We start from the raw sequence: 15,027 nt of genomic DNA, 5'->3' as shown, positions 1-15,027 counted from the left end.
CCACGCGGTATCGCTCAGTGGCGCCATACGCAGCTGCGCCGGAACAAAATGTGGAGTGCCTGACTACGCTCACAATCACAGCCCAGGTAGCACATCCTAGAAGTCAAGGCTAATCAGTCAACACCTCCATAATAAGCAGCGCGAACGTTTCCATACCACATAAGAACACACATTCAACTGCACGTCAGGATTCTCCGTGGCACCGTACGCACGTACGTGTCAACATTTTAGCTTGTTTCGGGTCAAATCGCTTCAAGTCTTCGATGTTCACTCCCTGGCGCACTATGTTCGGAGCACTCACTGCACATATAGTACAGGGCTAAGATTGCGGTACTATAGTATCCTAACTGCGGTAGCCACCGTTCTCTAAACATGCCAATGCGGCCTCACAGTGCGAAGCCTTCTGTAGCTCAAGAGCAATAGTGCGTTAAAATTAGGAGCGAATATTCGAGGTTGTACAATGTCATCAGTTCATTCCAGGACGAAGGCCTCTCCCAATGATCTCTCTTTATCCCTCACCTGCGCTAGGTGATTCTAATTGTTGCTGCAAATGACCTTACTTCATTAACCAAAGTAATTATATGCCGTTCTCGACAGCGCGTCCGTTCAACTAGCACCTACTCTATATTTCTACTGGATTACTATTTATCTGCCCTACAACATGCGTCACATGACGAGCTTCAATTTTTCTTGTTTATTTCAGCCACCACTACGCATATTTCTTTCCCTCATCCACGCCCCTGTCTTCCTTGTCTTAACGTTAGGCATAATATTTTTTCGCTCCATTGTAATGTTTCAGCAGTCCTTGACTTCTCCTGCTTCATTGTTAACATTCAAATTTCTGCCCCTTGCGATAGGGCTAGAAGAAAGAAATAATTAAACAATTTTCAATGAGAGCGGTGAGCTCACAGTTACAATTGGATAATACTGGCTGTATGCGTTTCGATCCATTTTCATTCTTTTGAAAATTTTGTTCTCATCATCACGGTGACCTTGCTAAGCATTCTCCTGCACACACCCTGGAGGCTTATTGCCGAATATGAATTTTTGTGCGATTGATACGGTATTCAACATTATGTTCTGCATATTAATCCTCAACCTACCTTAACACCTTCTCGGTTAAGGTCCTGAATCAATTGTTGGAATGCGTCCCCAGCGTTGCTGCACAGGGCGATGCCATCTTCAAGTTGAAGGCTGTTGAAAAATTCAACGTTTAACGTCGTTCATACCTGCCTTTCCCACCCTAACAGCTTGAATATTTCTTCTAAGCATGCAATGAATAACATTCGAGATATTGAGTCTCCTAGCCTGACCGCTTTCTGGATAAACATTTCTTTTTTCACTTTTCTTATGGATAACTAAATCGTGTGAAGCCAGGACTATCACTCACGCAGAGTCGAAGCCTGAGCTGTTGCGGAGACGTGCGCTGAAGCTGAACGTAAATGTTGAAGTTACACATAAATGAAATCATTTTCGAGTTGTCTGCCGGCTGCTGCAAGTATCAAGGCCTTAATGTGAAGTTGCTGTAGTCTTTCAGTAGAAGCCGAGCGAGGTGCCCTCACACCGCTAATTACAAATTCTTCGTTCAAAAGCTTTGAGCTTTGTTTAATGGCACTGAATTAAGTGATCGAACTGTGCGCCTCCGGAACGGCGCACAAGACAGCATGATTTGAGCCGTTTTCCATGATCCGAGCATAATTCGGAGTATCAGCATAGGTCGAGCCTTGTATCAGCAAGATCAGCGTAAATGCTAATATTCCTGATACGACGTGTTTTAGTGATCTTGCTCAGCTGCGTGCAGGCTTCACGTTGTTTGTTACCTTCGCGATATTGATCCACTGTGGCCGGCTTTGTCATGCTGTCATGCTGACCTGTCTACAGCGCAGCACGCACGGATCGCCGTGTCACCGGAGGGAACAAAATTATCGCGCTGAATTTACAACCGCCTATAAAGGGTTTCTTAAGTGAGAGGAGAAAATGATCGAAAGAACATAGCAGGGTGCGTCTGAAAGACGTGAGCGACGACATTTCGCTCAGGACTGACGTTAGGCTAGGGTTTAGAATAAGCATTTATAGCCAATCATAAGGCGAGGACAGCTGTCGTCTGCTGCTGCTTTTCTTTGTCCTCGTCTTCCCATGGTATGTTTCTTGTGGCTTTGCGCATGCGAAACAAAAATAGGCGTACTGGTGTCTACATTGGTGTCATGCTGCACACTTCTTTTAGCGAAGACGAAGTGTTTTGAGCAATACCCGTCACTGTGCTGATATGTAAATATGTGTCCGCGCGGGTGTGGACTCATGCGACAATTATTCGCTCCGTGTCTGAGGTGTATTTTATTTAGCAGCATCACTGTTGTCCGAACAGTCCATATGATTTTTCTATCAACTGGTGTACGTAATTTTATTCGCCATTTCTTTCTTTTCTATATTCCATCGTATTGACGTCCAGCTTGATGTCATAGACATGCTTGCCGCCCGTCGCACGCATGCGTCCGGTCATGCCGTAGGCCACAGGATAAATAAAATTGTGGGCACAAACACAACGTCGCTTCGACTTAGTGCTGAATTAAAAATATGAGCAAAAAATAAATGGATCGGGAAAGCGTCGGGAAAGATATTTATCCGCAACTGTATGAATTAGAGAATCTTCAAACTAGAAAATATATAACTAAACAAGTGCACAAAACACATCAATGACAAACTGGATGGTTGTCGGGAACTGACGCTACGCCCATATTTGCTAACACCCAATAGAGTAAGTGCCATGACGAGTATGAAACGTCAAGCTATTGCGTGCATACAGAACCACAGCCCGTCAAGCATTCGGCACAAATTCGCAGTATATTACTATTGCTAGCGCCTTCCACAGCAGCGCGTGCCCAGTACAATTATGCACTAAAGTACTCAATACCGATTGAGACGACAAATTGGAGCGCGCCACAAAATTATAAGCACGCCCCATCTTTCGCTATAAGTTGCGGCCGCTGGCCTAACGGTCGCAATGGCGCCTTCCAGCGCTTAGATGCATCAGCTTAAGCGGCGCAGAGAGATATAATGAGGTTCGTAAGACATCTACCCCTTTATCGTAGCGAGTTCTTCGTACATTGGCAGCTGCGATGGTTGTTTAAGCTTTGTGAATCGACTTACGCTTGCTATTGACGTAAGTACTGAAATTCACCCCTTGGCTGCCAAAACATACTCGCTTTTTTTCGACTAGAGCACTCCCATTTGTAACGGCGGCCGTCACAAGCTTTTCGATCTTAAGAACAATTGTAGCTTTGCGAATACGCTTCTTTAGTAAAATTCTTTTCGCGCAAAGGAAGCCGCCAAGGGCCAACAACCCTTCGCCGATACCTAGGCGGGGTGCTGGCCCACCCCACCAAATCGCAGGGCACTGAATAAAGTTATTTGAATGAATGAAAAATTTGTTCATAAGTTTGCTTAGTGAATTCTGCCACAGTTGCTTAAAATATAGTCGCACTTCGCATCCCTAAGGGGCAACGCCGCCTGCCTTTTTGCGGGAACAGTGGATCAGCAAAACGCATAATTAGAATAGTCTACTTGTGAGTAAATGATAAGCAAGAATTCAGCAATGACCTTGATACCTGGCGAGAAACTGCTTATTCTTTGAGTGCCCAGGGCCAAATCAAGGACTTTCCGGCTAAGTGGAAAAATTTCTGGCTCTGGTTTATCCCTCGTTCGTTGATCACATGCACCTGACCACCCAGAGTGTGGCAACGTTAGCGGTGATCATAAACCGGACTCGACTTTTTGTCCCCAAGAGGGGTCTGTCATTAGGCATCCCTTCTATTTATTGCAGCTTGGCTAGCACAATTGCCGGACCTGTGTTCTTTACACATTGCTCAAGTGCACGAAGTGTTGCACTTGCACAATGTTGATTGCGGGTCTAGGTGATGGATTGTCGGTGAGGAAAATTGAATCTCTACAATGCGCGACGGCTTGTGATCTAAAATAGCAGCGAATGAAAAAAAAATACAACAGACTCTGTTGTAGGGAAAGGATGAAGAGACTTATCAGAGGCGAATCCGAGTGGTTGTATAGACAGTTACTACTGTAAGCTATTTTGGCTATTCTATTGGGAAAATTATTCGCTGAACTTGACGCTTGATTGTTGCTTCATAGCAGTAGGCTTTGCAGAATTGCTCAATTTCACTAAATATGAAAATAAAGAAACACTCAATGTAAAACGACGGATTTCGCATATATTTTTAACGCTTGCCCCCTGACAGTGGTTTTAAATTAATGAGAAATATTATTGCTAAAGTTAACGCTTTCAAATATCTGACCCAGCGAAGAGCTACTCGTGTCATGGTAAGCAGATGAACTTTAAAAAGTCTTAAAAACAAAGCACCAAAACAACAGTAATTTGAGTTCTTGGCATTTTTTACGTATTCTCTTTGGCGATGTACTAACGCATTCTTATTCGCGCGACATTTATTTCGTCTAAGTCACAATGTAAGTCCACGCTCATAGCATGGCAGTAATAATCTATTATTTCCAGCCATTATTAGTTTTCCCACTTGAGTCATTTGAAGTTTGTCGCTACAATTACTTGAGTATTCAGAATAATATATCCATAGTCAAGAAAATCTATTAAATGTACCTATGCTCTTCATACTGTAAAGATTGTAAAGATCTACATTATAATGAAGTGTAATACGATTCGCCATTAAGCATCACTTGCGAAATTAAATACAGATGATGGGACTTGATTTTATTCATTGTTATTAATTAAGGCAGTGCCTAATAGCTGAATGAAAGTAACGCAACAATGTTTCCCACACTATAGCGCAAGTAGCAGTGTAGTTTGGATTATTTCAAACTTTCAGATTAGACTTGTAAAATATGACGGCAACATTTCACGTACAGAAAACACTTCTAATGAAAAATTTGCAGCCTTCAGTCAAAAAAGCGCCAAATGTGAAATTTATTTGTAACTATTGTTCAAAGATATATTTTGGCTTAAGAAAGGTTAAGCAAGAAATACCACATCATAGGTGACCACAAACTTGAAATGCTATAGTCCCCTGCCGTCGGAAGCAACTCGCTAAGCCAGAAAGGCTCAACAACAAGAGGCGTGTGGCATTATCGCATTGGAGTTCTCCCACCCGATCATTATTTCATTTTTTTACACCTTTTATTCGCGCCTAATTATTTTTTTAGAAAGAAAGTTTATCCACTTTCTGCTCTTAAATGCCCAAAGGCTGAACTTTTACAATGCCACAGCAGCCCAAATACCGAAAACACATGGCCGCCCTTGATGACACAGTGACGTATGACTGCAAAGGTTTCGGCACCCAATAACAAATATAGAGAGTAAAACGGTGGACTTGCATTTACTTCTTACAGCGAACATTACAGCGAATTTAGCGAAAATAGAAGTAGAAAGAACGCTTCATCAATATAGGCTGATTCAGTGTTTGTCATCAGAGTCCCTTCAAGTTCAGAGGGGAAGTACAATAAGTTGAACATATTCTTTTTACGTGCATGAAGCTTCCGATTACGTTTTTCATTTTTTCACATTACGCAGACTTTTTTTGCCACGCTAATATTATAGAATAACACAGGGGAAGATAAAAACTGGCAAATGGCACTAGTAGTACGCATGTTGCACGGGTTGATAATTGGCAGTTCTTGCATTGAACTTCAGATCTGCAATGCTTGCACACAATTTTTGGCTAATCACTTGGACAGCACAACATAACGCGAATTCTACACTGAGTGACAACCAATATGCATTTGGTCGTGCTCTCTTATCGGGGGGGGGCATGATTTTTTTAGTTTTGCATAAGATCGTCTGGTAAGCCACAGATATAGCAGATCAGCAGATAGATTGTATCGTGATGGAGGTAATTTCCCAAAGAAAATCTTTTCTGTTTTTTTTCAGCCTATACCACTGCTTGGAATAGGAGGCAGCTCCACTTCTAGCTCTTCACCATCTCAAGATGACGAATCCAAAGGACTCCTTTCCAACGTGTTGGACGTTGTTACCGACCCATTGTCAATACTGAAGCCACACGGAGATTCTGACAGTGATAAGTCAACTGGTCTTGTTTCAAGTGTGTTGGATGCTGTTACGAATCCTTTGGACATGCTTACAGACCCATTGTCAATACTGAAGCCCAACGGAGATTCTGACAGCGATAAGCCAACTGGTCTTGTTTCAAGTATTCTGGATGCTGTTACGAATCCTTTGCAAGGCTTGGGCTCACAAGAGGACGATTCCTCGGCTGACAAGCCTAAAGGGCTCGTATCATCTGTGCTCGACGCTGTTACTAATCCTCTGTCAGCGCTAGACATCCAACATGACGAAGACTCTGCCGGAGATAACGAAAAACCCAAGGGGTTAATATCGACCGCCTTGGATGCTCTCACACCGAGTCATCAACAGGATGACGATTCCAACGACAGTGACAAGCCAAAGGGCCTAATTTCCGGGATGTTGGATGCTATTACAAGTCCTGTCTTGGATTTGGGCTCTCAAACAAAAGACGATTCGGGATCTTCAGAAGACAGCGACAAGCCCCAAGGCCTGCTTTCCAGTGTGTTGGGAATTGGCTCAAAGCATGACGACGACTCGAAGTCGCAAGATACGCCAGAATCAACTTCAGAGGATAAACAGCCACACGGACTTCTTTCCAACTTATTTGGAATTGTGGGTCGCTAGTCCTTACTATGCTGATTTGCAAACCAATGAAAGCGTTTTTCGTTTTTTCAGATAGGTGGACGGGCTAACCAAACTAAACAGATTTGTAAAAAGTATTCGCGCCTTGCTTTTCGCGCGATGATTGGAGAAACGATATCAGTAAGGTGCTGATACACACATCTAGACACCAAAAGAAATGTTCACGTGCGGGTGGCTATGTCTTTTTCTTTGGCCGCATTAAATTGATGGTTTATCATCGTTCGTTCCCTCAGGCGTTGAAAACACGTATACTGAGTTACAATTTATTATTCAGCAGTTTAATTGCTAATACTGCTCTCTCTAAAAGAGACAGACGTACACCATCCAGCATATTCAGGAGTAAAGCACAGAACATTTTATCTGTCGTATATGTAATTTCATGAGTTATTGTTGAAAATTGCTATTATGAGATTTGTTTTATGGCGTTCCCTCCATCAAACCCTTAGAGGTTCTGCAGGAAAACATGATCGCCACTTTGTTTTCGGGCTTGAGTCAATATGAAAAAGAGAATACAATGTTCTCCTGAAGACGCAAAATATCTATGCCTAAGGCTTGCTTGAAGGAGCCATAAAAAGTTAATGCTGTGGAAGCAGCTTTACGTTTTTTATGTCAGTGGGATTACCCCTTGAAGCCAAAATTATTGAGCCAGCTGTTTTTTACTTGCAGCAAATTTAAATATATGTACTTATTAAAAATGCTTAATGTGTCCCAAGCTATTGCGTCTGCTTCTGAGAAATTTTCTGTTGAATTCTATTAAGTCTTGAAGCACGTCCCTCTAGGCTATTATTATTACTCTTGCCGCAAAAGAAAAAAATGTCCTAGTATACACCATCATTCTATGGCCAGAATCGGGGAATTTCAATGCCATTTGGTAGTTATGAGGGAATTTTCGCGAGCTGCAGATGCAGTCGAAAGAAACTATTCAGTTGATCGAAAGCAACCCTATTATTAAGTAATTTATTTACTCCTTTCACACAAGAGTGTAATCAATAGCAAGGGGCGATGTTAAATATCGTGTGGGGAACCGAGGGGTCGCAGCGGAGGACGCCAGAACAAGAGGACCAGCATGGCCGGCTTCTAGAACCGTGCCGTGCTTGGGCATCGTGCGCGCTGCCCATCTTTCTTTTTCCTCGTCATTCGCAGCCGGCACCAAGGCTGAGAGCACCCAACTTACCATCCCCACGTTAGGCCTTCGGTGGGCGCTACAGTGAAAACGTTGCGAAGGGCAGTACCAACCTCTGTTTCCCTCTTACCTAAACGCCTTTGAGATCGTTGCCGCGTCCCAATACTGAACTAGAGTAATGCCACAGTACGGTATATTAGAGTACAGTACAGTACAGTACAGACCCACAGTATCTTCATAATACTCTTGCTGTTCGTGATTTTTTCGTAGTAAGAAATAGGATTGAACAACCAATATAAACACGATTTAAGAGCAACAGGAAAGTTTAGGTCGGGAACCCGTGCATATATTGTCAAAGCTCTTCTCCCATTAGGGCCTTCTCCTTGATATCTCAAACTTCATAAAACAATTCATCTAAAGCCTTGTGTATTTCGCCACGCCGCCCTATTGAGCCAATTGGAAGACAACGGTACAGTTCCTCGTGCTTTATATAGCTTTGCAATAAACCGTGTTTCTCAGCTCACCACACTGCTCATCGTGTCAAATTGAAAATATTCAGGGATAAACACAAAAATGTGCTTAGCAATTTTCCTAGCTTTGGAGATACTATATCGTAATTCAGGTAACCCTTGCTGCTACTGCTTTATTCGACGTTTTTGCCACCACGGTGCATTACTCTTCAAAACGAACCCTGTTATTCGGCTTGAACTATCATAAATATTTCTAAATGAAAACGAGAACCCTGAGGATATATTCCCACTCTATGTTCTGCCAGAACACGCAGTCTGATACAATCCTTTTTACTCAAGCCGCACTGTCGCTCTCGGGCATGTCTGAAAATGGTTTTAAGAACTCAGTGTTTTCTCAATGCGATGTCAGCCACTCATTTGTTAACTACCAAACAAGTTGTTCGGAAATATATCGACCCAACATTTCAACTAAGTAGGGGTCGCACACGCGGCGAACTCTTCGAGAAGTTTGCAGAAAGCCTATCGTTCATTCTCTATGCTATTGTAAAATATTTCAGAATACATAATCTTAATTAGAGCATTAAGATATTAAATTATTGTTAATGTGTCACAGGCTATGCGCACGAAAAAATAAATAATATATTGGACGGTACTCTTAATATTGAGCCGATGAAACTGTCGTAACGTATTCGGTCATGTGCGCTAACAGACCAGATATCATCAGAACAAAGGCGTTTTTGATGCAATACAGTAATGGCTAACGGCTCCTACCGCATGTTTGAAACAAAACAATGAGCCTGCCGCTGTACTAGCATCAAATGTTTGATGATTAGGATGTTTTCATTGACGTCACATATGTGGGGAGTTTTCCAGCGGTTTAACACACACGTATTTAACGTGCCATCGTTCACTAAGTCATAAATCAGGAACAGAACCCGTGCACAAAATGCAAGTGCCTCCTACTACCGACTAATAACAAGGTTTAGACTGTCCTTTACGGAGCTCAGCGTCTCACTTAATGCTTGATACCTCAATAAACAAAGTTCTGGTCGCCTAAACACTAAGATATCCATAGTAATTCGTCTTGCTACCCCTTGTTTGCAATTTCGTGGTACATTTTTGTTGTTTCACGACATATCGTTATGTCAATTCCTATGAAGTTGTAAAATAGATCGGAAGAGCATGTTTTCGGTTGGTCCTGCGGGTGTTTTAAATGCACGAAATAAGGTCTTATTTGCAAGATGCAAATAGAACAGTTCATGACTGTAACCACAGGTGCAACCAAAGCCACAGACCAAGAATGAGCAGTCAAAACTGACGCCAGAACCAGGACTACAGTCAGACACTGAGCACAATGAGCCTTCAAACTTGGAGACAGACCAGCAAGGAAATCCTGAGAACGAACACGGCATCGAGAAATCGACAAATGGCCAACAAGTGTCGAAGGTTGAAACAGCGGCCGCAAAGTATTCTGAACCCGTAATTCAGAAGGAGCAACACTCATCGCAAGCACAGCAAGGAAATCAACCATCACCTACAGAGAAACCGACTGTGGAAGGTCCGGTAGAAACAGTACAACAGCAGCAATCACTCCTTTCGGATCAAGTGACGCAACAAGCAAGTAAACCACATGAGGCACCGACTGAGTTGCCTCCTAAATCTAAACCAGATGCCATAGCAGGCAATACAATGACCGAACAACCATTTCAGCTGAAGGATAACTCTAACAGTGACCTCTTGTCCAGTGCAAACGAGAATCCGGATACAACGACTGCATCACCGCAACAATATTCCATCTCGAAGTCCCAGTCTATACAAGACGTCCACGATGAATTGGAAGGTACAACGCAGTCGCCTCAATCAAATGAGCCAGAATCTCATACTGAATCTCCTGAACTCATTGATACCACAACTAGTGAAGCACCTGACGTTGTAACTGAACCAGTGACCGAGCCACCGGCCAACACCAAAGAAAAATCTAAGGAGAAATCTAAACCGAAAAGCCTTCTCTCTGGCCTGCTAGGAGGGCTTCTCGGTTAGGCTGCTTTTTAGTGCACTCTGTAACTGTGGCTAAGAAAGAGCCCGCTGAGAGCGAGAAAAGATATATGCTATTTTATTTTTCGGAGTCTCCAACTCGTTTTTTTTTACAATGCGTTGCTGTTAGCGAGAATTAGTAGCCCTTGCATGCATGGACATTCGAACACGCTTCAACGTCTTATAGAAGCAATGCGATAGCTACGCTACTTAGTGTACATATTCTAGTACTCGCATTGCGAGGTACTCCAAAAGGACCTAGTTGAAGTTGGTAATTCAACGAACTTCAACTAAAAAAACGTTTGAACACCATTAGGATGCCAGCCGCAATTTTTTCTAACGTATGCAAAACTAGATTTAGGAGACTTTTGTTATACAGAAAAGATAATAAGAGATTTAACGGCTAGGCATCTCAATAATTACGATTCATCTAAACTCACGCTTTTGGCATTCGGTGCGTGTCTGCTAGTCGATAACACTTTTAGGTGCGGATAGAATGTGTGTCTGTAACTTCTCTAATATCGATTCAAGAGAAAGTAGAAGTGCAGGCTCAAGTAGACAGCACTAACGATCAGTGCCTTTGAACAACATAGAAGTAGCTGCAAGCAATGCAATGAATTTAATAAACAATTTCTATGTATCGCAGTCACACACACACACATTTCATCTATAGCAGATTTATTTATTATTTCCTAATAATTACGAATGCTGGCCCGCTGTAGCATTTGCAGGTGCCAGTGTGGCATATTGAGAACTGCCCTTCAACATTAAATTATTATATGAACATAACATGAATATTGGTGATGTGAAACCATTCAACTATTAGCAGTTCACTTTTGAATACAGGGCGCTCACTTTCAAAGTAAAATAATCAACGAAAAATCATATAGTCAACTTTATATTATGAGATATAATTGGTAGGACACTATCTTTTAGTATTTAAAATAGGTTTAGAAACACTTCACGGGCAGTTACTCTAAACGAGAAAGGGAAAAGCATGAATGTTTCAAACAACTTTGCCATACCGCTCATAATAGAAGAGGCACCATCGAATAGAAATTCAAGCATAAGCGTAAAATCGGACTTGAACGATCTACAAATACAAACCAAACAAGAATATAGGGAAATATAAAAACACCATGTAATCAGCATGTCGATGAAGCTCCATAATTGTCAATAACCCGACACTCTGTCACAACCTCTCAGGGATGCTTTTTTACATTATAAGGCTGGTTATAGAGGCGTTTGATTGAGGCTCGCAAAGCCCGCGCACGTTATTTGTATTGAGGTGAACTTATTTCGATGTGCTCTCCATTTTTTCGCGAGTAACTAGATTCTGGCGTTCACTTTTGCGCAATTGCTTTACGCGATCTTTTTGTTTAACAGTCTTTTGATTTTCTTACTAGGCGAAGCAATTCCTCTTCCATGCCTACATAAGGAAGGTTGCAATGTTTGTTATTTCTGTTTGTCATCTTCTGCAACATGTGCCTATAAGTATGCCTGTTCCATGCCAATAAATCAACTGGAAATCAGGACACTGTGTTTATTTTGTCTTTGGACGCCGTGCGTATAATATGGTGTAATTTACTTTATGTGTCACAAAACAAAGTAAGTGCGGTGCTCTTCTTCCGTGGATGCCGAAGTACACAGGTGCCAATTGTAGGTTCGTCCAGAGCCTTGACAGTTCGTATTTTCTACGTAGTACTCAATGTCAATATTTTGTCACGGTCATACTATGCATGCCTCCAGCTCATTTAATGGCCTAACCACTCCATATAGTATTTGTAGTCGACGAGAAGTTATCTCCTCGTATGCTTTCACTGCAGGAACGCTCTAGCGTTAGCTTATTTGAACCTGACGCAACAATTCTGCGCAAAGCCACAAGGAGGAGACAAGGAATTATTAAAGAAAAAATGAGACATCCACCCAATCGCACCAATTGCTACGAAGGAAACGCATACAGGTTCCTCGAAAGAAAAGCCCCACAGTTGAAGAAAAATTCCACCAGGACGAATTTTTCTTCAACTGCGAGGCTTTTCTGTCGAGGCACATGCATGGGTTTCCTTCGTAGCAATTGCTACGGTTGTGATGTGATGTGATAACTTTATTTGGAATCCGGCGATTGGGAGGCCCGGGCCTGGGGCCGCCTAGATGGCCACTGGGAGCTGCTGCTCCCGTGCGGCTTCCTTGGCTCGCTGGACGGCCCAAAGTTGGTCTTGGAGTTCTGAGCTGAGCAGCACGGCCGACCACCGCGCCCGTAGATTTTCTGGGGAGACTGCCATTTTATTTTGGTATATTTCACATCCCCACAACATCTGTTGAAGGGTGGCTCTAACAGACTTGCATAGCTTGCACATATTGCTCTCGTATATATCGGGGTAGAAAGTTTTTAGTTGCACGGGACTCGTATAAGTTTCTGTTTGTAGTCGCCTCCAAGTAACGGACTCAGCTCTGTTCAGTTTAGTGTGAGGCGGTGGTAATACTCGCCTCCGATTTTGATAGAATTTGGTAATATCACTAAATCTTGGTAATATATCTGTGGATGTATCATTTTTCTTGCTGAAAACATTTGCGCGGTGACGCGAGAACAATCCGAGAAAAAACAGACGACCGCTCGTCCTTGTGCTTTCTCGGCTTGCCCTCGGGTCTTCAGACAAACATTTACAGTGTACATTTCAACCAACTAGCCCAACAATCTGTCTAAGTACAGTTTTCTAGTTCTAGTCTAAGTTTTCCCTGATTAATTATTTGAACCTACTTATTTTCCACTTGTGCAATCACCCTTCCATGGTTTGCCAAACTTGCTTTGGGTGACCCCTACTTCGACAGACTTGAAAACTCACGGCTCTCTGCGGACGATGTCCAACGACTTCATGTGTACCCCAAGGAGCTGCAAGAATGCCAAGGCTCTAAGTTCCTCCTTTGTCAACTACCCCTACCCGAGCAATCTTCATCTTATCTGGAAAAATGCCAGAGTGAAGCCTGAGATAAAAGGTACACTTACGTCAGTAGCAACAGCTTTATCTGCGCCCGCCTTAATGTCGTCTTCGCCAGCTGCCGAACTGTCTTTCAAGAGGTAATAACGGAATTTGTCTAATCTTCAGATGTACCAGAAAATGAAAAAAGAACACTCACGGATTTTATATGTTATACAGCTCTCATACTCATATTGTAGCTGCAGGAGGACACGTATGTGTGGCTGGTCTGGCAGTTAAAAGTGATTACTAAACATGTCAGCCATCGTAACTGGTCATTAGCGCCCATGGTATAAAACAACTTCAGAATGCATTCCAATCATGTTACTGTTTATTAATTCGGGAAACGTCTTGCAGATCTCACTGGAAATGTGTACAGAAGTTTCACATTTCCTGGCGAAACGGTTGGAGTTCAGTCTGTTTCTTAAAGTTTAACTTTTTTTGGAGCTCCTACGCCACGACTGCGCTGTGAATACTTGGATAAATTATTTTCTTTGTTTTAAGTGTTTGCACAGATCTGTCGTTACCAGAAACAACAATTGAAGTAGAAGGCAAGGCACAAAAGCAACCTGTATGGAAGCTCTCCTTAGTGACAAATAACCTAAGAACCGGCAACGTCTGAAAGTATCTAACTCAATATGTCAGATAGAATAGTCAACTGTCCAAGTTGATGAACAAGAAGAAAGTAAGCGATATTCGAAATGATAATGTTGGAAAGATTCCACCAAGTACTATAAAATATCCCCAGCATGAATTCAGTTAGAAGGAAGACAGGGCGAGATTTATGCAGTGAGAGATAAGTTGCATAATGTGATCAGCAATTTTATTTATGTATACTAACAGCAGCAGAATAATTCTATATTTACCTGTACAGTCCCCAGAGCTATCACGCAACCTTCATAGGTAGTAGTGATAAACAGGATACAGAGCATCCTTCTATACCTATCCATGAATTTGGAAAAGTCTTGCGACTCATACCCCGTGAAAACGCGGCAGAGTCAAGTTGAATAACTGGAGATTTAAGCAAGGATAAGCGGCATACTATACTTTAAATGCTTCCAACCCTGTGTATGCAATGCCTCACGACTTCAAGGGCACCAGAGAGCTGAAAAAATTCTAGTAATATACTTATCCCTAAGAAGGGAATCGTCAAAGAATTGAAGAATTAACTTGTGTTCAGTATTCGATGTATATTCACCAAAATAACTGTCAAACAAATCAGCGCGAGACCTCACTGCAATCAACGAAGAGAACTGGCTGGCTTCAGGAACGTATATTAGTGAAAGAATACCATCCATTTCATAAATCAGGTACATGGGAAATATGCGGAGTTACATGAGCCTCTCTATAGGTTTTCACAGATTATAAAAAGGCATTCGATTCACTAAGTGTACCAGCAGTCATGGAGGCCAAGGGTGATGAAGGATTACACTGTAAAATAATTTACACCCCTAAGGGTTTTTTTCGGTGTCTATAACTAACCCCCTAGCACCCTTGAAAAAGGTGGGTTCTATAGGGAATTACACCCTTATGATGGTTATTCTATATTCCAATAACACCCTATCCCTTGAGGGTGTTTTGAACAACATATTACCCTTCGACCCACGGGGTGTAAGGGTGTGATCAGGAATATATTACCCCTTCACCTATCGGGTGTAATGAGCAATATAATAACCCTTGAAGTATGACATGTGGATGCGGGTTCATATGCACTTCATT

General features: G+C 42.3%; 1 protein-coding gene across 1 annotated transcript in view; it reads left to right on the top strand.

The window, feature by feature from the left end:
- LOC135921770 (protein IWS1 homolog) overlaps positions 1-11,845 on the top strand; it is a 107,825-nt gene extending 95,980 nt beyond the window's left edge. The window contains exons 10-11 of the mRNA XM_065456070.2: positions 5,909-6,676; positions 9,575-11,845. Coding sequence (XP_065312142.2) covers positions 5,909-6,676; positions 9,575-10,339 — 1,533 coding nt within the window. The 3' untranslated portion in view covers positions 10,340-11,845. The remainder of the gene's footprint in view (positions 1-5,908; positions 6,677-9,574) is intronic.
- The last annotated feature ends 3,182 nt before the right edge of the window (positions 11,846-15,027 follow it).

Source organism: Dermacentor albipictus, chromosome 8 (assembly GCF_038994185.2).
Source record: "Dermacentor albipictus isolate Rhodes 1998 colony chromosome 8, USDA_Dalb.pri_finalv2, whole genome shotgun sequence".
NCBI classification, from domain to species: Eukaryota; Metazoa; Arthropoda; class Arachnida; order Ixodida; family Ixodidae; genus Dermacentor; species Dermacentor albipictus.
The sequence above is the reverse complement of the archived record's forward strand: the minus strand, read 5'-3'. Positions and strand labels throughout refer to the sequence as shown.